At 42.1% G+C, this 23,003-nt stretch overlaps 1 protein-coding gene and 1 long non-coding RNA gene across 2 annotated transcripts in view; both read left to right on the top strand.

The window, feature by feature from the left end:
- The first annotated feature begins 842 nt into the window (after nucleotides 1-842).
- Nucleotides 843-23,003, top strand: part of Mrps28 (mitochondrial ribosomal protein S28) — a 121,712-nt gene continuing 99,551 nt past the window's right edge. Inside the window, exon 1 of the mRNA NM_025434.3 lies at nucleotides 843-1,113. Within this exon, the coding sequence (NP_079710.3) occupies nucleotides 904-1,113 (210 nt within the window). The 5' untranslated portion in view covers nucleotides 843-903. The remainder of the gene's footprint in view (nucleotides 1,114-23,003) is intronic.
- On the top strand, nucleotides 1,128-7,783 carry Gm52601. Its single transcript, XR_003954436.1, has 2 exons — nucleotides 1,128-1,226; nucleotides 2,317-7,783. It is a non-coding gene; the product is annotated as a predicted gene, 52601 (long non-coding RNA).

Raw genomic sequence — 23,003 nt, 5'->3', positions numbered from 1 at the left:
GAGTCAAAGACATAAAAGAGGTTCTGTCCTGGCCCTGGTAGTGACAGTACTTGTAAAGTCCCATCATTCAGGGAGAAGCAGGAGGGTCAGATGATGAGGGTCACCCTCAACTACGCAGTGAGCTCAAGGCCAGTATGGGTTACATGAGACCTCGATAAGGGGAAAAAAGATATTTATGTACAAATGACATAGAAAACTGACACCCGCCCTTGGATTTAGTAATCTGTAGGTTAACATTACATTGATTAGACTAGTGGTCCACTTAAAAGGCAAACACTTTTGCAACTAGGTTCGATTCTTAAGTGGATGGACAAATTCTGGGGATTTACACTGGGGAGAAACAAACAATATCAAGTGTTTGGGTATGGGAGCGTGGAAGTGCTACGCCTGAGCATATTTCTGAAGCTTAATTCACAGGAAATGATGGTAGCTAGCTAGGATAAAACTTCTGTTGGGTTTTGTAATGCATGTGACTGGCAACAGAAGTGGCCAAGGACAGACCTACCATCAGTTTTAGGAACAACTTTGTGCCCATTTGCAAAGGCAATCTCTCCTTCCTTCCTGGAGTTTACAAAACTGGAGGGTGAACACTAAGAATTATTTCAAATCTAAAGCATGACGCATTCGAAAGTGCTGAGTAACGAAGGCACAGGAGGTGCTGGTGAGCATAGGGCTTCCAACTCTAACAGGATAACGAAGGAGACCTCTGAAGACCGTGTAGTACAGCAGCTGTAGCGTCACCCCGTCCCTCAGGAGGCATGCGCTCTCTGGCGTCCGCGGGAGGCAAGCTTTAAACTACCGGACTAGTAGGCTCGCCTGGGATTAAGGCGGTAGGCGGGGCTCTCCTCGGCCCGCCCCCTGACCTGCAAGCGTGCAGAAGAGGTCAGAGGTCGCGCAGGCGTCATGGCGGCGCTGTGTAGGTCCCACGCCGGGACTGCTGGGAGCCGTTTCTTGAGAGCGCTTGTCTTCTCCAAGCCTTTGCGAAATGCAAGCACGGAGAGTGGTTCCGAGAGCGCAACCCACGACTCCTCCGCTCCTCGGGCGCGTTCAGGCGGCTTCGCGAGCGCTCTGGAGCGACACTCGGACTTGCAGCGGAAGGCGGAGCTCCGACTGGTAAGCAGGCCTCGCGGCGCCACGTCCGCACGCCGGGCCGAGCGTGGGGAGGGGCTAAGCCCGGGACGCTGGGAGGAGCCGGCGTGGTGGGGCGGGAGCCCGTCGGTGTTGGGGTGGGGCTCAGGCGGCGACTCCAGGGAGGGGCCAGCGTGGGTTGGGGGTGAATTCTGTCCTTCTTGTCATGGGCTATGCCGGTGACTTAGGGATGAGGAGAGGAGCGACTGGAGCGGCGGGGGTAGCTTTCTACCCTTGACCTGCAGCAGAGCGTGTGATTAATATTTTCTTCCTTTTCCATGGCTTTTACGCTCCTGTGGGTTCTCTCTGCATACCTTTGTGACACATTCTGGGCCAGGTATCCATCGGGTTTGTGGGGCGACCCGTCAGACTTGGAGGAAAACGACTCCAGGTCTTAGCCTTGCCACAAGGCGGCTCGAGGCCTGTCACAAGCATCTTAATTGAATTGACACTTAAAGCTATTGTGAACTGGGCGTATGATTTAAACTGTCAGTGTTTCACTTTCCTTTATTGCAAGTGACCTTTTATTTTAAAAATATAGTTTTTTCCCCCTTTGTGTAAAACATTGTAAAATAATTTAGATACATGAAGTAGTGCAAATACAAAAGGCTGGGATTTTTAAAAATTCTGAGACTCGGGTATACATGAGGTTGGGTTATATAAGAAAAATCTGAATTTCCAGTTTTTGTTCTCTAGTGGGTATTGCTGAACAGTACACATGTAGCTATTTCTCAGGATTGTAGGGTCATCTTAGTTTTGAGTGCCAAAACTTTTCTTTGATCTAGTGATGGGAAGGACCCCAGGACATAGTTTTGAGATTTTTGCCACATGTAGTGGCTTAAAACACAAATTTTTACTTATAGGGCACTAGGAGTTCTTTTAAAATAAGAAAATGAAAATATAAAAAGATAACAAAAACTTAACATATTAGAATTGGACAAAACAAATAGAATTTAAAGAGCTCAAGAGAGGTGGAGGAAATACAGGCACTTGTGCACACACTCAGGAGTCCCATAGAAGCTGGAAGCCGCGACACACTTTAGAGGACCTGGGGTAGGCCTGGTGCAAGCCCTGTGAGTGCTTTCCAGTCTCTGCCAGCTTTGTTCATGTTGATTTAGAGAGCCTTGTTCTCTTGGTGTCTTCCACAACCTTTTGGCTCTTATACCATTCCCATCTCCTCTTCTTTAGGGCTCACACTGAGTGGAGGGATATGATGGAGACATCCCTGTTAGGACAGGATGTTCCACCTCTGAATACTGTCTGGCTGAGGGCGTCTGTATGAGTTCCCAACTGCTGCAGGAGGAAGCTTCTCTGATGATGACTGAGCAAGACACTGATCTATGAGCATACAGAATCGTATTAAGAATAATTTTATTGGTACATTGTTTTTCTTTTTTAAGAACAGTAGTATTTGGATTTACCCGAGGTCCCTCAAGCAGTGTTCGGAATGGGTTTCATAAGTCAAACCAGATATTGGTTGGTTACTCCACAAGCTTTGTAATACCAGCATATCTTGCAGACAGGACACCATTTTAGATCAAAGGGTTTGTGGCTGGGTTGGTGTTTATATTTCTCTTTTAGAAGCCTGTAGACTAACTTTAAAACATAAGGGTGAAGACTTTATTTAGGCACCGGCCACGTTCAGTGTTCTCCATGTTCAATAAGTAGGTGTTGTCTTCAGCAGTGGGCCTTGCTGTCAGTTTGTGGAGAGCAGCCTACAGTTTTGGCAACAGCTTCAGTTGCTTGAGGCTTCTCGTGGATCCCTTTGGCTAGCAGCTCAGTCAGATGTAACACAATCCTGTGACTGGAAGCTTCATTTTGTGACAAGAGATGGCCACATGGGACTCTTGTCTCCCTCATTATTTGTCAACTTCAATTAGGTCACCTTTTCATATATGTGTATGTTTTAGAAAGCTTCTGCTGTATTAGGGTCTGTTCCACATCCTTCAATCTATGGCTGTTTCTTCTATTCCCTTTCCTGGGTAGATCTGTCTGTCCCCTCTAGTCCCTTAATCTATACCTAGCCTACCTAACATCTGTGTTCTGCAGATTGTTGCTAGGTTATCATCGACTCCCATATCAGTGAATATATACCAAATTTCTCTCTCTGGCTCTGGGACGCCTCACCAAGATGATTTTTCTAGTTCCATCCATTTACCTGGAGGGTTTTTTTTTTTTTTCTTAAGCTGAGACGTGCTCTATTGTGTAAATATACCACATTTTCTTTATCTAGTCTTGTGCTGAGGGATGTCTAGGTTGCTGCCGATTTCTGGCTATCATGAGTAGCAATGAACATGGCTGAGCAAGTGCCCTTATGTAATGTATATGCCTAAGAGCGGCATAGCTGGATCTTGATGGGTTCCCATTTCCCGAGCTACTGCCACAATATGATTTCCGCATTGGCTCACAGGTTAGCACAGTAGGAATTCCTAGTTCTTCCCTCAGCAGTAGGATGCTGAGAAGCTTCAGTTCCTTATGCTTTGGGGGTAACTTTCCTCCTGTGGCCCTGTTGTGGGGACTCGGTGCTCTTTGGCTCAGGAGCCGCCTCTCCCATCTTCAAAGCTGCCAGTGACAACTGTCTTCTTACTCAGTACCTCATGATGACCTTGCATCTGCTCCTTTTTTATCTTGAGTTCTGTTGGGATTAGTTAGGACCGTCAGGTAAACCAGAGTACTCTCCCTGTTCTAAGGGCAGCTTAGTGGACATCTTACCCATAGCTGTGGGTTTCACATAGTAGTGGTTAGTCTAATGAAGGGAAGCTCTCAGATATGAAACAGTGGCCGTGATTCCTTTTCCTTCTGAAGACCGTTCTGATCAGAGTGTTCTGTTTTCTGCAAGTCCCAGGACACTTTATTTGCTCTGCCCAGTTCACACTGCATGGAGTCTCTAACACAGCTTAGCAAACATCATTCTGCTACCCAGCGAGTAGATGCATTTGGCTGTGAAATATAGCTTACCAATTCCTTTTTTTTTTTTTTAAAGATTTATGTCTTTTATTATATGTGAGTACACTGTAGCTATCTTCAGACACACCAAAAGAGGGCATCCGGTCTCATTATAGATGGTTGTGAGCCACCATGTGGTTGCTGGGATTTGAACTCAAGGCCATTGGAAGAGCAGTCAGTTCTCTTAAGCACCGAGCCATCTCTCCAGCCCCCAGTTCCTTGTTAATAATTCTTGGGAATCTTGGTTTAGTTGGAATAAATGCTTGAGGAGGAGAGCGTAAGGAGGCTGGGTTGCAATCTCCGCTGTACAGGTTAGGTTCTCTGCTTTGCAGGGTCTCTGCAGCTTTGCAGCATCTAGACTGAGGCACTCAGTTGAGATATTCTAGTGCTGGGCTCCATGACAAGACACAGCGAGGTGGCTTTTCAGGAATGCTTTTGGAATTACTGTCCTCATTAAATGGGTTATCAATGCTTTGTGGTGAGACGCTGTTCTAACCATGGGGTTTATCAGGTATCAAATGCATGCGCCCGTTGAGGTTGTGGGTAATAGCGACTGTAGAGGTGGAGGCAGAGCTATGGGACAGCACCATCGTAAAGCTGCAGGAAACAGTCCCCTAGGCTATACCACAGCCTTGTGTGTGCCGCACTCCTGCTCTACCTCTCATGTGTCATTATGACTTGCCTGGGCTTGTGTTATAATAAGATAAAAAGTGTCATTTGAGGGTGGGAGGGCATTGGTTGCTAAGCCTGCTGACCTGGAGAGAATTGATTCCTGCAAACTGCTCTTTGACCTCCCCATATCCCTTGTGGCATGCCCCTTCCCAACCCCCCAAATAAGTCTGTCTAAGCTATGACTAAGGGCTGAAGTGTACAATTCAGTGAGACAATAAAATCAAGCTTTTCACTGGAGAAATAGAAAACCCAAAACAACAAAAGATACTGTGCACGTGTCTAATCCTAACTTACAGGCACTGGTCATTTCTAATATGGTAGTTTGTGCCACATTAGTACTCTTTAGGATAAAGGTTTTCATGGCCTTAACCCCAATCTAATGAGCTTTTAGGTGGGCAAAGGTCTTTTTTTCTCTTGTTCTGGTTTGTTCTCACTATGTGAGCACTTTGTGTGGCTCATGATGGGTCCTCGGTAAATGTTTGCTGTCTGTTTACTTATTTTCCTCCTTGCTCTGACCAAGTACCTGACAACAAACAGCTTAAGGGAGAAAGGATTGTTTTCTGTTCATGGTTTGAGGGCATAGCCCAATTGGCAGAGAAGGCTCTGCTGGGCATCAGGAACCGGAAGCAGCTGGTTACATGTGCCTGGAGCCAGAAAGCAGAGGGAGATGAGTGATATTCGCAGCTCTCCTTCTCATTTTCCATTTTTCTGAATGGACCTGTGGGGTAGTGCCGCCCACATTCAGGGTGAGCTTTCTCCTTTGCGTCTGGAAACACCCTCACATACAGGAGATGTGTCTCTTCCATGATTCTACTGTCTAGTTGGGCTGACAATGGAGACTAAGTATCAGGTTTACCAAGTGGATGTACGGATAAGTAGTACACAGTCACACAGGGACTTGAGTTGTTACTGCTTGTGACAACTCACAAGCCGTTACACACATAGGATAGGTTGGGCTCTTAGTTAAATGTGCTTGTCCATCATAGTAATTGAGCAGAAATGATGTTAGAATAGCTAGGAAGCTCAAAATACCCCGCGAGCTTTAAGTTTAGTATTTGCTGGAAGTTTTGCTGCGTTCCTTTCTTAACATTTGTGGTGAGGCACAGAAGCAGTTGTTAGGGATTGCTAGGGATTTAGTTTGTGAGCAAAATCTCACATCACTTTTTAGAGTTGGGTTTAATTAATTGAAAAATACCCTGAAATTAGAAGATGAAGAAGTACTGTGTGATCAGGACTTTTAAAAAAGTTTATTTACAAAGTATAAAAGTAACATTGACTTAAAAAGCACAGGAAGGTATCATTCCCAAGGATTATATATATATATATAATACATAATATAATACATATAATTATACATATATATATATATATATAAACCACAACATATATATCATTAAAAACACAGTTGGCTTGTGTTGTAGATAGATACAGTTTGCAGTTACATCCCTGCAAAACACTATACTTCTTGGATTCACAAAGTCTTGGCCTAAATTCTTGGTTTTGTTTTGTTTACTAGGTATATTTAAAATTTTAAAAAGTTTTCATGTGCATGTTTGCACGTTTGCATGCTCAGGAGAGCAGATGATTCTCTGGACTGGAGTGTAGATGATTGTGTGCCGCTTTGTGGGTGCTAGGAATTGAACCCAGTGTTCTTAACTACTGAGCCATCTTTCTAGCTGTATTTTTTGAAAAACTACTACATATCTGTTTTCTCCTTTTCCTTTTATTATAAAAGAAAGCTGAGCCATGAGACTATTGCAGGGTTAAACAATTCATTATTTAAAGCACTTGAAAGTAGCCCTTGCCAGTAAACATAACGTAGTTTAGTTGTTACTACTGAAAATTGCTATATTTACCTAAGTGTAATTTTGAGTCTTTCCTTATTGCCTCATATGTTCACTGTATACACAGTATTAACAATTCTGCTAATATTTTATATTATGGTTATATATATATTTATAACTTACTTAAATAGAAAAGGCCTGCCTTGCAAATGCTCAGGTTGATAATGCTACGGTGGGCGTTTGTAACTTTGTGCTTATGAAAGCAAATGTAGAGGGTGTCCACTGGGAGAAAGCCTCACACAGCTCACCTCTGACAGGTCTACTGTGCCTGTCCAGATGACCTCCCAGGGACTGTGCTGTGACGTCCGTCTTCTTACCACCTCACCCCGTTTTCATCATGTGTGTATTTGCTCTTACTGGTCTGCATTGCTGGGGGTGGAACTCAGGGCCTAACACATGCCTGTGCAAGTGCCTGCTGCTGAACTCTAGTTTCTTGATGTCAGGTGACTAAACCAACCTTCAGGAATTGGGAACTGGGATTGATATTCCTCATCCCTGATATTAAGTCAAAGTTGCTGATGTTTGTATATTTTACTTGATAAATAAGCTATAAGATATACTTGTAGTCACAAAAATTACACTTCTAGCATGCATATTGGGGTTTAGGTAAGAGTTCATTAGTAAGATGGTTTATGCTTGATTTCCTCTGAAGATGAACATTGCTGTTTCCTAAATGAAGCTCTTTCCCCTGAGATGGGTTTCCCATGATTCACTGAGGGACTCACTCGTCTACCCTTAGTGAGCCTACCAACTGTATGAAACACCTTTGAACGGTCTGGGCTTTGCTTCACCACTGTCTTATAGTACGCTGACCATTCTGTAGTTTCATGAAGTCATTTCTGAGCCCATTTTGTCTTTGTAGTTACAACTCTTGGAAAAAGCAAGGTTAGGATTATTGCATGAATCCATACATGTGTGTAAGAATATATGTTGACTTAAATTGTAATAAAACTTAGTTTGATGGTTGAGTAATTATGCAAAAAATAGCAACTCAGATGCCTATTTTTGGATTTGAAAATATGTATATGTAGTAATGAAATTTCAAGTGATACACACTAACTTTTTTTTTTTAGCATATATTACATTAGTCTTAAAAATAATGGGTTTCCCTGTTGGATTTTCATATATGCTAAGAAGTCAGAATTGATCCACATAATTTTTTTGTCCTAATTTTGTGGGTGTTACTATATAAAGCAAACTTGGATCTAAAGGACCTGTGGGTTCTATGGTTACTTGTGTGTTCATGTGGCCACATCTTTTCCCAGCTTTGATGCTGCTATTTTTTCAGTTATTGAGCATAAGGGCCAAATACTATTCATTATTGTGGTCAACAGAGCTCATTCTGCTATATGAGGAACGGGTAGACATCTGCTGAAGATAGTTCTGTACATGTATTTTTCTGTCTCTTTTTCCTTTGTGGGGTAGGGCATCACAGCCTGACCTTGCCAGTGATAAATTGTTGTATCTGAGTGACATCCCAGTCTTTCCCTCCTGAATTCTAAATCTCTCTTATGTCAACTTAGACACTATGACTTTATAGCATTGGGGACGGTTAAGTTTATAACCCATGTTAACTGCCCACAGATGGCAGTGTTGAGCAAAGAATGGTTTTTTTTTTTTTTTTTTTTGGTGTTCTGTGGCTAGTACTGCTGCTTCCTTACACTAGAGGGCGTCCTGTCCCTCCCTCTTCAGCACGGTCAGAGAGTGGTTTGCACAGTAGACCACCCTCTGCTTTAGAGTATTGAGAATACTGACACTATAGGACACTTGGTAGTTTTACAAATTTTCAAAATATCTAAGATGGATTTCATACAAATTTTAAGTATTTTTACTTTCTTGTTAAAATTTCTCTCTCCCTCTATCCTTCCCTGCCTTCCTTTTTTCTTTTTAATTTAAAATTACTTAGCTATGTGTGGTGGCATAAGCCTTTAATCCCAGCACTCTTTGTGAGTTCAAGGCCAGCATGGTCTGCATAGAGAGTTCCAGCATAGCCAGGAGTCTGAAGAGAGACCCAGTTTCAAAAGACCAACCAACCAAACCAAACCACACCAACCAACCAAACCAAACCACACCAACCAAACAACACCAAACCACACCAACCAACCAAACCAAACCACACCAACCAACCAAACCAAACCACACCAACCAACCAAACCAAACCACACCAACCAACCAAACCAAACCACACCAACCAACCAAACCAAACCACACCAACCAACCAAACCAAACCACACCAACCAACCAAACCAAACCACACCAACCAAACAAACCAAACCACACCAACCAACCAAACCAAACCACACCAACCAACCAAACCAAACCACACCAACCAACCAAACCAAACAACCAACCAACCAAACCAAACCACACCAACCAACCAAACCAAACAACCAACCAAACAACACCAACCAATCCAACCAAAACAACAGAAGTTTGTTTAATATACACAAGTGTCTTGCCTGCATGTTTGTGTGTATATGGTGTGGATGCTGGGAATGGAACCTGGGTCCTCTACAAGCGCTCTTAACCACTGTGCAATCTCTCCAGTCCATGATAAAAGATTTAAATTAGTCATTGAGTTTTTTATGAATACCAAAGGATTTGTTTCAATATAAAAGAAGAAATGATCTTATTTTATATGTTTTATATAAATGTAATAAAATCATGTGCTTCATTCTATTTATTTATTTATTTAGTTAGTTAGTTCTGGTTTTTTGAGACATGGTTTCTCTGTGTAGCCCTGGCTGTCCTGGAACTCACTTTGTAGATTAGGCTGGCCTCGAACTCAGAAATCCACCTGCCTCTGCCTCCGGAATGCTGGGATTAAAGGCATGTGCCACCACTGCCCAGCTATGTGCTTCATTCTTACCCTTCCAGTTTTTTTCTTCCCAGTTTCCTATTGAACACATGACAAATCATTGATATCTTAGAAATTATTAAGTTTGTAAAGGAATGTTAAAATATAGTTCTGATTTTATGCCATCCCCTTTTCTTTACATTGTAGAATTCTGAAATAGTTACTAAGAGTTAATAATAATTTTTTTCTGAAACATTCATTTCTACAGTGAAAATTGTCAAAAGGCAATGAAATAGTAAATTGAAGTAGATAGACTTCACAAGGGAGCAAGCTTTTCTTTTTTTTAAATCATGTGCTACCACCACCTGCACTTTATTGTTTTTTAGATTTATTTATTATCTGTAAGTATACTGTAGCTGTCTCCAGACACTCCAGAAGTGGGCGTCAGATCTCATTACGGATGGTTGCGAGCCACTATGTGGTTGCTGGGATTTGAACTCAGGACCTTAGGAAGAGCAGTCAGCACTCTTAACCACTGAGCCATCTCTACAGCCCCGGGAGTAAGCTTTTATCAATACTTAAAATTTGGTTAAAAGTAGTCCATTTTCACAAAGGAAAGCTAGTTAGCATGTGCTATATTTGAAGGGTAATCATATGATCTGACCCATTTAGCTCCATTTCGACTTTCAGCTTGGACTTAGTTTCTCTGATTGTAGGTCTTTATTAGCACCCATGTTTTGCTCAGAAATAATTGCTACCTTCTTTTAATGTCTTTGGGTTTTTTTCCTTCTAAGTGTTACATTAAAATTTCATTTTTTGTTCATATTGTTTTCAGGCTGTGATTATAGCCTTCTCACTTTTTAAAAAATTAGCGTTAAGTAACAGGAAATAAAAGAAACTAATCAGATTTGAGCAGAACCTGATTTATAGGCTTTGGGGACTGAGTCAGTGTGGGTTTTGCCTTCTTTTTGAGGATGGTGAGCCTGACTGTTGGTAGTGTGGGCAGTGAGTCTCTGCTGACATGTCCTACTGCCTGAGCTCTGACTACTCAAACAGATACAGCTGACTTCTCCTGCCGTTACAGATGGTTGTGGATTCTGGAATTGAACCCAAAGCTTTTGGAAGATGTAGCTCTCCAGCCCAGCTTTATTTTTAACATTGGAGACAACCTATATATTTATTTTTAAGAACTAGTTAATGATTAAAGAGTTACCATGGTATATTTTTACCACAGAATACTGCCTAGCAAGTCCATATTCCAAGTGTCATTCCCAGCTATACACTGCTAATGTCCTTTTTTTTTTTTTTTTTTTTTTTTTTTTTAATGTACAGAATGGTGCCTTGTGTCAGCCTTCCAGCAGGTGGCAGGCATAGGTACTGTATTGGTAACTTAATGTTGCTCTCTGCTCTTGGTTGATTGCTTCATCATTTAGGAGGGACTGTAACCATGTCTCCATAGACAAATAGAAGTCATTATTCCTGAATTCCTACATAACCTCCTTCCCACTAAAATATAGGGGCTTAGGGGCATTGGTTAAGTGCTCTGGTTGTGCAAGCATGAGGATCTGAGCAGGGCATGCGTGTGCCTCAGTGCTGAGGTGGGCAAAGCTGGGAGGTCAGCTGGAGCTTGCTGGTCAGCTAGTCCAGCTGAAAGACTATGAATTCTAGGTTTAGCAACAGACTTTTTCTCAAGGAAACATAATGGAAGAGTGAGAGAGAAAGACAACTTCCTCCTCTGACATCCAGGAGTGTGCATGTGAATTCATACATCTGTATACACACACATACATCACACACATTTCACATAAACACAGATATGTAGTGAGTGAGTGAGTGTGTGTGTGTAATGATAAAACACCTGTAATTCCAACACTACTTAGAAGGAAGAGGCAGGAAAATCAGGAGTCATCCTTGGCCATAAAGTGAATTTAAAGCTTGCTTGGGCTACCTGAGATCCTATCTCAAACAAACAGTATATGGGCACCTGCTGCCTTGATGAATCCTGTAGGTGACCAGTGGTCTGGGACAGTGCTAAAATGGAAGTGCATCCTGGTTGTCACAGCCAGTAGGCTTTTGAACCCATTTGAGAGGGGCAAAAGAGGTTCACGTGTTAGAAGTTTAGTCCCGAGTATTGTGTTAGCAGCCTTCAGATGAAGATATAGAACTTTTAGCTCCTCCTGCTCCGTGCATGCCTGGATGCTGTTATGCTTCCATCTTGATGATAATGGACTGAACCTCTGAACCTGTAAGCCAGCCCCAATTAAATGTCATGGTGTCTGTTCACAGCAGTAAAACCCTAACTAAGACAGAAGTTGGTACTACGGACTGGGGTTTTGCTGTGATTGGCCTGACCGTGGTTTTGTTTGGAAGAATGTGGATTTGGTGACTTTGGATCTGGAAAGCAGTGGAATGCTTTCAATGGGGCTTAGTGGGGTGTCCTAGTAGGAATAGGGAAGACTTTGTTACTGAGAGTGATTAGAATTGTATGGACCTGACCCAAGATGTTTCAGTGGAGAATTTCAATATGTGGCCTAGAGACTGTTTTTTGTGGTATTTTGGAGAAGAATGTGGCTACTTTTGGCCCTTGTCTGAGAGTCTTCCTGAGACTAAGGTGAGGAGACTCATATTAATTGCACTGACAAAAGAAGTCTCAGAAACACCTATCATAGACTTTGGTTAAGTCTCATGAAGAGCATTTTATTTTTTTATTTTATTATTTTTTTTCTAAATTTTTTATTACATATTTTCCTCAATTACATTTCCAATGCTATCCCAAAAGTCCCCCATACCCTCCCCCCCCCACTTCCCTACCCACCCATTCCCATTTTTTTGGCCCTGGCGATCCCCTGTACTGGGGCATATACAGTTTGCATGTCCAATGGGCCTCTCTTTCCAGTGATGGCCGACTAGGCCATCTTTTGATACATATGCAGCTAGAGTCAAGAGCTCCGGGGTACTGGTTAGTTCATAATGTTGTTCCACCTAAAGGGTTGCAGACCCCTTTAGCTCCTTGGGTACTTTCTCTAGCTCCTCCATTGGGAGCCCTGTGATCCATCCATTAGCTGACTGTGAGCATCCACTTCTGTGTTTGCTAGGCCCCGGCATAGTCTCACAAGAGACAGCTACATCTGGGTCCTTTCGATAAAATCTTGCTAGTGTATGCAATGGTGTCAGCGTTTGGAAGCTGATTATGGGGTGGATCCCTGGATATGGCAGTCTCTAGATGGTCCATCCTTTCGTCTCAGCTCCAAACTTTGTCTCTGTAACTCCTTCCAAGGGTGTTTTGTTCCCAATTCTAAGGAGGGGCATAGTGTCCACACTTCAGTCTTCATTTTTCTTGAGTTTCATGTGTTTAGCAAATTATATCTTATATCTTGGGTATCCTAGGTTTTGGGCTAATATCCACTTATCAGTGAGTACATATTGTGTGAGTTCCTTTGTGAATGTGTTACCTCACTCAGGATGATGCCCTCCAGGTCCATCCATTTGGCTAGGAATTTCATACATTCATTCTTTTTAATAGCTGAGTAGTACTCCATTGTGTAAATGTACCACATTTTCTGTATCCATTCCTCTGTTGAGGGGCATCTGGGTTCTTTCCAGCTTCTGGCTATTATAAATAAGGCTGCTATGAACATAGTGGAGCATGTGTCCTTCTTACCGGTTGGGACATCTTCTGGATATATGCCCAGGAGAGGTATTGCTGGATCCTCCAGTAGTACTATGTCCAATTTTCTGAGGAACCGCCAGACTGATTTCCAGAGTGGTTGTACAAGCCTGCAATCCCACCAACAATGGAGGAATGTTCCTCTTTCTCCACATCCTCGCCAGCATCTGCTGTCACCTGAATTTTTGATCTTAGCCATTCTGACTGGTGTGAGGTGGAATCTCAGGGTTGTTTTGATTTGCATTTCCCTGATGATTAAGGATGTTGAACATTTTTTCAGGTGCTTCTCTGCCATTCGGTATTCCTCAGGTGAGAATTCTTTGTTCAGTTCTGAGCCCCATTTTTTAATGGGGTTATTTGATTTTCTGAAGTCCACCTTATTGAGTTCTTTATATATGTTGGATATTAGTCCCCAATCTGATTTAGGATAGGTAAAGATTCTTTCCCAATCTGTTGGTGGTCTTTTTGTCTTATTGACGGTGTCTTTTGCCTTGCAGAAGCTTTGGAGTTTCATGAGGTCCCATTTGTCAATTCTCGATCTTACAGCACAAGCCATTGCTGTTCTGTTCAGGAATTTTTCCCCTGTGCCCATATCTTCAAGGCTTTTCCCCACTTTCTCCTCTATAAGTTTCAGTGTCTCTGGTTTTATGTGAAGTTCCTTGATCCACTTAGATTTGACCTTAGTACAAGGAGATAAGTATGGATCGATTCGCATTCTTCTACATGATAACAACCAGTTGTGCCAGCACCATTTGTTGAAAATGCTGTCTTTCTTCCACTGGATGGTTTTAGCTCCCTTGTTGAAGATCAAGTGACCATAGGTGTGTGGGTTCATTTCTGGGTCTTCAATTCTATTCCATTGGTCTACTTGTCTGTCAGTATACCAGTACCAATGCATTTTTATCACAATTGCTCTGTAGTAAAGCTTTAGGTCAGGCATGGTGATTCCACCAGAGGTTCTTTTATCCTTGAGAAGAGTTTTTGCTATCCTAGGTTTTTTGTTATTCCTGATGAATTTGCAGATTGCTCTTTCTAATTCGTTGAAGAATTGAGTTGGAATTTTGATGGGGATTGCATTGAATCTGTAGATTGCTTTTGGCAAGATAGCCATTTTTACAATGTTGATCCTGGCAATCCATGAGCATGGGAGATCTTTCCATCTTCTGAGATCGTCTTTAATTTCTTTCTTCAGAGACTTGAAGTTTTTATCATACAGGTCTTTCACTTCCTTAGTTAGAGTCACGCCAAGATATTTTATATTGTTTGTGACTATTGAGAAGGGTGTTGTTTCCCTAATTTCTTTCTCAGCCTGTTTATCCTTTGTGTAGAGAAAGGCCATTGACTTGTTTGAGTTAATTTTATATCCAGCTACTTCACCGAAGCTGTTTATCAGGTTTAGGAGTTCTCTGGTGGAATTTTTAGGGTCACTTATATATACTATCATATCATCTGCAAAAAGTGATATTTTGACTTCCTCTTTTCCAATTTGTATCCCCTTGATCTCCTTTTGTTGTCAAATTGCTCTGGCTAAAATACTTCAAGTACTATGTTGAAGAGGTAGGGAAAAAGTGGGCAGCCTTGTCTAGTCCCTGATTTTAGTGGGATTGCTTCCAGCTTCTCTCCATTTACTTTGATGTTGGTTACTGGTTTGCTGTAGATTGCTTTTATCATGTTTAGGTATGGGCCTTGAATTCCTGATCTTTCCAAGACTTTTATCATGAATGGGTGTTGGATCTTGTCAAATGCTTTTTCTGCATCTAACGAGATAATCATGTGGTTTTTGTCTTTGAGTTTGTTTATATAATGGATTACATTGATGGATTTTCGTATATTAAACCATCCCTGCATCCCTGGAATAAAACCTACTTGGTCAGGATGGATGATTGCTTTAATGTGTTCTTGGATTCGGTTAGCGAGAATTTTATTGAGGATTTTTGCATCGATATTCATAAGAGAAATTGGTCTGAAGTTCTCTATCTTTGATGGATCTTTCTGTGGTTTAGGTATCAGAGTAATTGTGGCTTCATGAGTTGGGTAGAGTACCTTCTACTTCTATTTTGTGAAATAGTTTGTGCAGAACTGGAATTAGATCTTCTTTGAAGGTCTGATAGAACTCTGCACTAAACCCGTCTGGTCCTGGGCTTTTTTTTGACTGGGAGACTATTAATAACTGCTTCTATTTCTTTAGGGGATATGTGACTATTTAGATGGTTAACTTGATCCTGATTTAACTTTGATACCTGGTATCTGTCCAGAAATTTGTCCATTTTGTCCAGGTTTTCCAGTTTTGTTGAGTATGGCCTTTTGTAGAAGGATCTGATGGTGCTTTGGATTTCTTCAGGATCTGTTGTTATGTCTCCCTTTTCATTTCTGATTTTGTTAATTAGAGTTTTGTCCCTGTGCCCTCTAGTGTGTCTAGCTAAGGGTTTATCTATCTTGTTGATTTTCTCAAAGAACCAACTCCTCGTTTGGTTAATTCTTTGAATAAGTTCTTCTTGTTTCCACTTGGTTGATTTCACCCCTGAGTTTGATTATTTCCTGCTGTCTACTCCTCTTGGGTGAATTTTCTTCCTTTTTTTCTAGAGCTTTTAGATGTGTTGTCAAGCTGCTAGTGTGTGCTCTCTCCAGTTTCTTCTTGGAGGCACTCAGAGCTATGAGTTTCCCTCTTAGAAATGCTTTCATTGTGTCCCATAGGTTTGGGTATGTTGTGACTTCATTTTCATTAAACTCTAAAAAGTCTTTAATTTCTTTCTTTATTCCATCCTTGACCAAGGTATCATTGAGAAGAGTGTTATTCAGTTTCCATGTGAAAGTTGGCTTTCCATTATTTATGTTGTTATTGAAGATCAGCCTTAGTCCATGGTGGTCTGATAGGATGCATGGGACAATTTCAATATTTTTGTATCTGTTGAGGCCTGTTTTATGACCAATTATATAGGCAGTTTTGGAGAAGGTCCCGTGAGGTGCTGAGAAGAAAGTATATCCTTTTGTTTTAGGATAAAATGTTCTGTAGATATCTGTTAAGTCCATTTGTTTCATAACTTCTGTTAGTTTCACTGTGTCCCTGTTTAGTTTCTCTTTCCAAGATCTGTCTATTGATGAAAGTGGTGTGTTGAAGTCTCCCACTATTATTGTGTGAGGTGCAATGTGTGCTTTGAGCTTTACTAAGGTGTCTTTAATGAATGTGGCTGTCCTTGCATTTGGGGCAGAGATATTCAGAATTGAGATTTCCTCTTGGAGGATTTTACTTTTGATGAATATGAAGTGTCCCTCCTTGTCTTTTTTGATAACTTTGGGTTGGAAGTCGATTTTATTCGATATCTGAATGGGTACTCCAGCTTGTTTCTTCAGTCCATTTGCTTGGAAAATTGTTTTCCAGCCTTTCACTCTGAGGTAGTGTCTGTCTTTTTCCCTGAGATGGGTTTCCTGTAAGCAGCAGAATGTTGGGTCCTGTTTGTGTAGCCAGTCTGTTAGTCTATGTCTTTTTATTGGAGAATTGAGTCCATTGATATTAAGAGATATTAAGGAAAAGTAATTGTTGCTTCCTTTTATTTTTGTTGTTAGAGTTGGCATTCTTTTCTTGTGGCAGTCTTCTTTTTGGTTCGTTGAGGGATTACTTTCTTGCTTTTTCTAGGGCGTGGTTTCCATCCTTGTATTGTTTTTTTTTTTCTGTTATTATCCTTTGAAGGACTGGATTCTTGGGAAGATAACGTGTGAATTTGGTTTTGTCGTGGAATACTTTGGTTTCTCCATCTATGGTAATTGAGAGTTTGGCTGGGTATAGTAGCCTGGGCTGGCATTTGTGATCTCTTAGTGTCTGTATAACATCTGTCCAGGCTCTTCTGGCTTTCATAGTCTCTGGTGAAAAGTCTGGTGTAATTCTGATAGGCCTGCCTTTATATGTTACTTGACCTTTCTCCCTTACTGCTTTTAATATTCTATCTTTATTTAGTGCATTTGTTGTTCTGATTATTATGTGTCGGGAGGAATTTCTTTTCTGGTCCAGTCTATTTGGAGTTCTGTAGGCTTCTTGTATGATCATGGGCATCTCTTTCTTTATGTTTGGGAAGTTTTCTTCTATTATTTTGTTGAAGATATTTGCTGGCCCTTTAAGTTGAAAATCTTCATTCTCATCAACTCCTATTTTCCGTAGGTTTGGTCTTCTCATTGTGTCCTGGATTTCCTGGATGTTTTGAGTTAGGATCCTTTTGCATTTTGTATTTTCTTTGATTGTTGTGCCGATGTTCTCTATAGAATCTTCTGCACCTGAGATTCTCTCTTCCATTTCTTGTATTCTGTTGCTGATGCTCGCATCTATGGTTCCAGATCTCTTTCCTAGGGTTTCTATCTCCAGTGTTGCCTCGCTTTGGGTTTTCTTTATTGTGTCTACTTCCCTTTTTAGTTCTAGTATGGTTTTGTTCATTTCCATCACCTGTTTGGATGTGTTTTCCTGTTTTTCTTTAAGGACCTGTAACTCTTTAGCAGTGCTCTCCTGTATTTCTTTGAGTTATGAAAGTCCTTCTTGATGTCCTCTACCATCATCATGAGAAATGTTTTTAAATCTGGGTCTAGATTTTCAGTTGTGTTGGGGTGCCCAGGACTAGGAGGGGTGGGAGTGCTGCGTTCTGATGATGGTGAGTGGTCTTGATTTCTGTTAGTAGGATTTTTACGTTTGCCTTTCGCCATCTGGTAATCTCTGAAGCTAGCTGTTATAGTTGTCTCTGGTTAGAGCTTGTTCCCCAGGTGACTCTGTTAGCCTCTATAAGCAGACCTGGGAGGCTAGCTCTCTCCTTAGTTTCAGTGGTCAGAGTATTCTCTGCAGGCAAGCTCTCTTCTTGCAGGGAAGGTGTCCAGATATCTGGTGTTCGAACCTGCCTCCTGGCAGAAGTTGTGTTCCACTCACCAGAGGTCTTAGGATCCCATGGGGAATCCTGTGTGGGCCCTTGCGGGTGTCGGGAGACTCCGTTGGCAAGGCACCCCGGTGCTCGAGTGGACCAGAAGGGATAAAGAGCATTTTAAACAAGCATAGAAAGCTTAGAAAGGAAAAATATAAAATATATGGTTCGAATATTAAAGAGACACTAGGAAGTGAAATGGAGCTGAAATCTGTGTTCAAGGATATTAAATTGAATTTAGGGAGTAGTGACCTTGGGACAAGATCCCACCCAGCTACGTTTAGGTCCAGGCATGGTAGAACAAACCTTTAATCCCACGAGGTAAAGACAAGCAGATCTCTGAGTTCAAGGCCTGCCTAGAACAAAGCAAGTTCTAGGTGAAGAAAAACTTAAATCCAGGCCTCACCTTAAATTGAGGTGGACCACACCTTCAATCCCAGAGTTTAGGAGACAGGCATGTAGATCTCTGAGTTCAAAGTCAGTTTACAGAGCAAGTTCCAGGATAGGCAAGCTTAGGCGATGAAGGAGTTGGAAAACAGAAAGTTGGTGATAATGTAATAGAACAATGTAGCAGAACTCAGCAGCTTTAGCCATGTGCTTCTTGCTTTAGAGTCCAGAATAGAAGGCACTACTGAGAAAATTGATGCTGGAGCTAAGAAATTAGTGATGATTAAGAAGAGACCAGCATAACTGAGGTGAAATCTTCTGGGAGGTGTTCTTTTCAGAGCACAAAGAAGCTGTATTCTAGAGATAGCCAAGGTTGTACCTTGTGCAGCAGCTGGGCTTGGTCATGTGTAAGACTCGCCCCAGTGGTACTGGTTGTGAAGACATGAAGGGGTCATGGAGAGCTTCTGAGGCTCGGCACTGTGATAAGCCAAGGAAGGCCATTGGTGAAGGGGCAGCCTTATTTGTAGTTGATGACCCAAGACTGAAGGGGTCATGCAAAGAAGTTGAGGCTTGGCACCATGAATTGAGCCTATGAGATGCTATTGGTGAAGTCTAGTTACAGGGAAGACCCCAGTGTATTGGAGATGCCAGTACCATGGGATGATCACCAAGAACAGCAGCAGCAGTGGAGTGGAGACAACCAGAACCTAGAGTGCTACAGAGGGCAGAGCTGGAGAAGTGGCCCTTTGGAGGAGTGCCGAAGATCATCTGTGGATCCCAGACATTGAAACAAGAAGCTTTGAAGCTGAAGTTGCCTTGGAGATCCCAAGATGTTAGAGATATCAAATCTAAGGGATACCTGCTGAGGAAAGCCGATAACAGGGAGGGGAAACAGCCCAAGAAGAAGAAGTGTGTTGTAGTCATCAAAGCTGAAAGGAGGTGGACATCAGACATGGAGATGCAGAGTTTGGAGTTTTCCCAGCTGGCTTTTGGTCTTTCTTTGGTTTAGTATTTCCTCATCATGATGTTCTGGAGTCATAATCCTGTGATGTTGAAAGTATGTGATCTGTGTTTTGATTTTGATTTTATAGGGGATTACAGTTAATTGATTACATGAATCTCAGAAGAGACTTTGAACTTTGGACTTTTAACATTGTTAAGACTGTTATAGACTATGGGGACTTTTGAAGTTAGGCTAAATGTATTTTGCATTATGCTATGGCTAGGTATGGCCCCCATAGACTCATGTTTTTGAACAAACCTATGGAGGCCAGGGAGTGGAATGTGGTGGTTTGTATATGCTTGACTCATGGAAAGTGGCACTGTTACGAGGTGTGGCCTTATTGGAATAGCTGTGGCAGGCTTTGATGGCTTCTTAAGCGTCCCCCCGGTGCAGAAGAGAGACTCTGTTCCTGGCTGCCTGCAGAGTGGAGTCTTCTCCTGGCTGCCTTTAAGTCAAGATGTAGAACTCTCTGCTCCTTCTCCAGCACCATTCCTGCCTGGATGCTTCCATGCTTCCTGCCATGATGAGAATGGACAGAACCTGTAAGACTGTAAGTCAGCTCTAATTAAATATCTTCCTTTATTAAGAGTTGCCGGGGTCATAGTGTCTCTTCACAGCAATGAAACCTAAGATACATATATACGATATGTGTATTATTAAAGTGAGACATATTTTTTGTGTTCTTGAGTTTTTATTATAAATAATGTGAAGAAAAGCCGTTGCACTTAGTACTTGGTATAATTTTGGGGGATTTGTGGCTATATATTATCACTAAACATGATTATTAACAGGCATAGAAATATATACACTGTATATAATACAGTGTTTCTGTAAGCTGTTTGTTAGACACCCAGCAGTCTTTGAAATTTTATGTAAGTTTAGGTAATAAGACTCAAATGTATAAAACTAACTTCTCACCTTCCTCTGGTGTACTTTGCATGCTGCTGACAACTTTCTTACCAATTCACAAATGTTATCACTCTGTTGATTAAGTTCTCTTTTGACTCCCGACTTCTTACAGATGTTTAAGCCACTGCGGTACAAGACTCTTCATCCTTAAGTGTGAACAGCTATTATTCTCTCAGCATCATTTTGGACCCTAGCTCTTGTGTCCCTTTCCTCTTTCACACAGTTTATATTATTGCACTTATATTTGTTATTTTTTTTTCTGCTGCTGTGACCAAATGCTAGACAAGAAACAATAAGGAAATAGTGTTATTGTTGGCATTTAACTTGAGTGGGTACAGTTGATCACGAAGTTGATGGCATGGTGGTACACAGCTTCATGGTGGCAGGAGTGTGTATGTAGGACCTCCCACAGAGAGCCTCCCGGAAGCGGGCCTAGCCTAAAACCAAGGCCTTTCCCCAGGGACCTACTTTCTGCCAAGTTCCATCTTCTGGAAGTTCCTCAACCTTGTAGATCAGTACTAGTAAGTGGGGCTGTTTCCCAGTCAGAGCACAGTGGCATTCAGGGATATTTGAGAAATGAGTGAGTGAAAGCTGTACTGTTCCCTGTGTCTGAAACCCTGTGCTTTTTCTCCCTTTATCTTGGTAGTTCTGTACAATTTTCACTCTGTTTAGGAAGAAAAAAAGTACGACAGAATGATAGGAAGTCTGAGTTGTAAGCAACTTTCCCTTTCCTTTCTTCTGAAACAGGCTCTCACTCCCTAGTGTAGGATACTGTGAAACTCAGTGAGTTGCTCAGACAGATAGTGAACTCACGACATTGCTCCTATCTTGGCCTCTGTATTGCTGAAGTTGCAGGCAACATGAGCTGGCATGTGAAGCTCTATGACCAATCTTTAAGGAAGCAGTTGGTCCCAGGATATCTGCCTTCCTTGGGAATGAGCTTTGTGGTGGGGGTCTCCATCACTCACTGAGTTCTATGAAGCAGACTCGAAGTCTATGGACGGTTGTTTGTCTGTGAGCTGTGTCAGCATGGAAGGAGATGAGACGCCTCAGTTCTAAAGTTGCTTCAGACACTTCAGAAAAAGGACCCCCTGTTGTCAGAATGTGTTGTAGGGGTTGGCACATTTGATATTTTAAAAAATCACTTGACAAGTAGATGAATATAGCTTGGTTTGGACCCCAGAAATTCAGAGATGGTTCTAATCTAATTATCTAAAAGGACATCCAAAAGTCAGTGAGTGAGGATGGATATCCAGCTTAAGAACAAATATAGGTGTTAACCCAGGATTCTTACGCTGCGGTAAAATCCTTCACTCATTGAAAGCACATTTGCCGCTGTGGTAGAATGTGATAAAAGCAAAGGTAACAAAAGAGAAAGGAATGTTTAATTTCCATTTGATTAAAAATAATTACACTTTTAGAGAAATGTACAGTGGGATAAATATTTTAAAATAGATTTACTAAAAATCTCAGGGGAATTGATTTTATTTTCATGCACACGCGCGCATGTGTGTGTGTGTGTGTGTGTGTGTGTGTGTGCTGGTGCTTTCCTACTGAGTGGGTCCCAGCTAGTCAGCATGTGCCCTTCCCCACTGAGCCATGGTGCCAGCCCAAAGGAATCCTTATTAAACAGTCAAACACACTGTTTTCTAAACCTGAGGGACAAGTGCCACTTGCTGCCATATTGCTGTTAGCCTGGGTACCTCTTCATGGTTATGAAGGAGTTTTGTGTATGTTAGGAATAGGCCCTAAATATATGTTTAAGTTCTGGGTCTTCTTGTTTTACTTGGGCTGTGGAGCTAATGAGTCAGCAGAAAAACTAAAAGAAAAGCCAGCCGTGGAGTACTGGGAAGTGAGTGAGTGTGGGTGACAGCCCTTCTAGCTTTAAGCACCATGAATCCCCACACTGATTTTTCTCGGGTCTGTCCAGGTGCTCTGCGCAGCTCTCAGCAGCTGGGGGTTTAGTGGCTCCCAGTAGGGGACATAGTGGCTACTGTGGTTCTTCTTTCTCCCCAGGGCTTATTTGGTGCAACTCTGCTTTGTCTCTAGAGTGACATTCAGGGATGGGTGGTGTTGAGTCTCTAGGACAGTGGATCTCAACTTGTTGGTTATGACCTCTTGTGTGTGTGTGTGTCAGCCTTTCACAGCGGTTGTCTAAGCCACCAGAAACACAGATCTTTATATTGTGATTCACAGTGGTAGCAGGATTGTGGTTATGAAGTAGCAATGGAAATAATTGGATGGTTGAGGAACTGTGTTAAAGGGTCACAGCATTAGCAAGGTTGAGGACCGCTGCTCCAGGATGTGCTCTTCCCGTGTCTTTATGCAAGACCTGCTCTCTAAGAGACTCCTCTGGGGAACTTTAATATCATACTCTGAGGCGTTAAAAGCTGGTAGCATGTGCTCCTGACCTGCCTGGGCTATCAGATCTACTGATACTGCTGTGGTTTGCATTCACCATTTGTACTCAGGAGTCCTTCCCGGTATGTTACTCCCTACTTGTCTTAGGCAGGGTTTCTATTCCTGCACAAACATCATGACCAAGAAGCAGTTGGGGAGAAAAGGATTTATTCAGCTTACATTTCCATACCGCTGTTTATCACCAAGGAAGTCAGGACTGGAACTCAAGCAGGTCAGGAAGCAGGAGCTGATGCAGAGGCCATGGAGGGATGTTCCTTACTGGCTTGCTTCCCCTGGCTTGCTCAGCCTGCTCTCTTATAGAACCAAGACTACCAGCCCAGAGATGGTCCCACCC

Source organism: Mus musculus, chromosome 3 (genome assembly GCF_000001635.26).
Source record: "Mus musculus strain C57BL/6J chromosome 3, GRCm38.p6 C57BL/6J".
Taxonomy (NCBI): Eukaryota; Metazoa; Chordata; class Mammalia; order Rodentia; family Muridae; genus Mus; species Mus musculus.
This window is presented reverse-complemented; position numbering and strand designations above follow the sequence as displayed.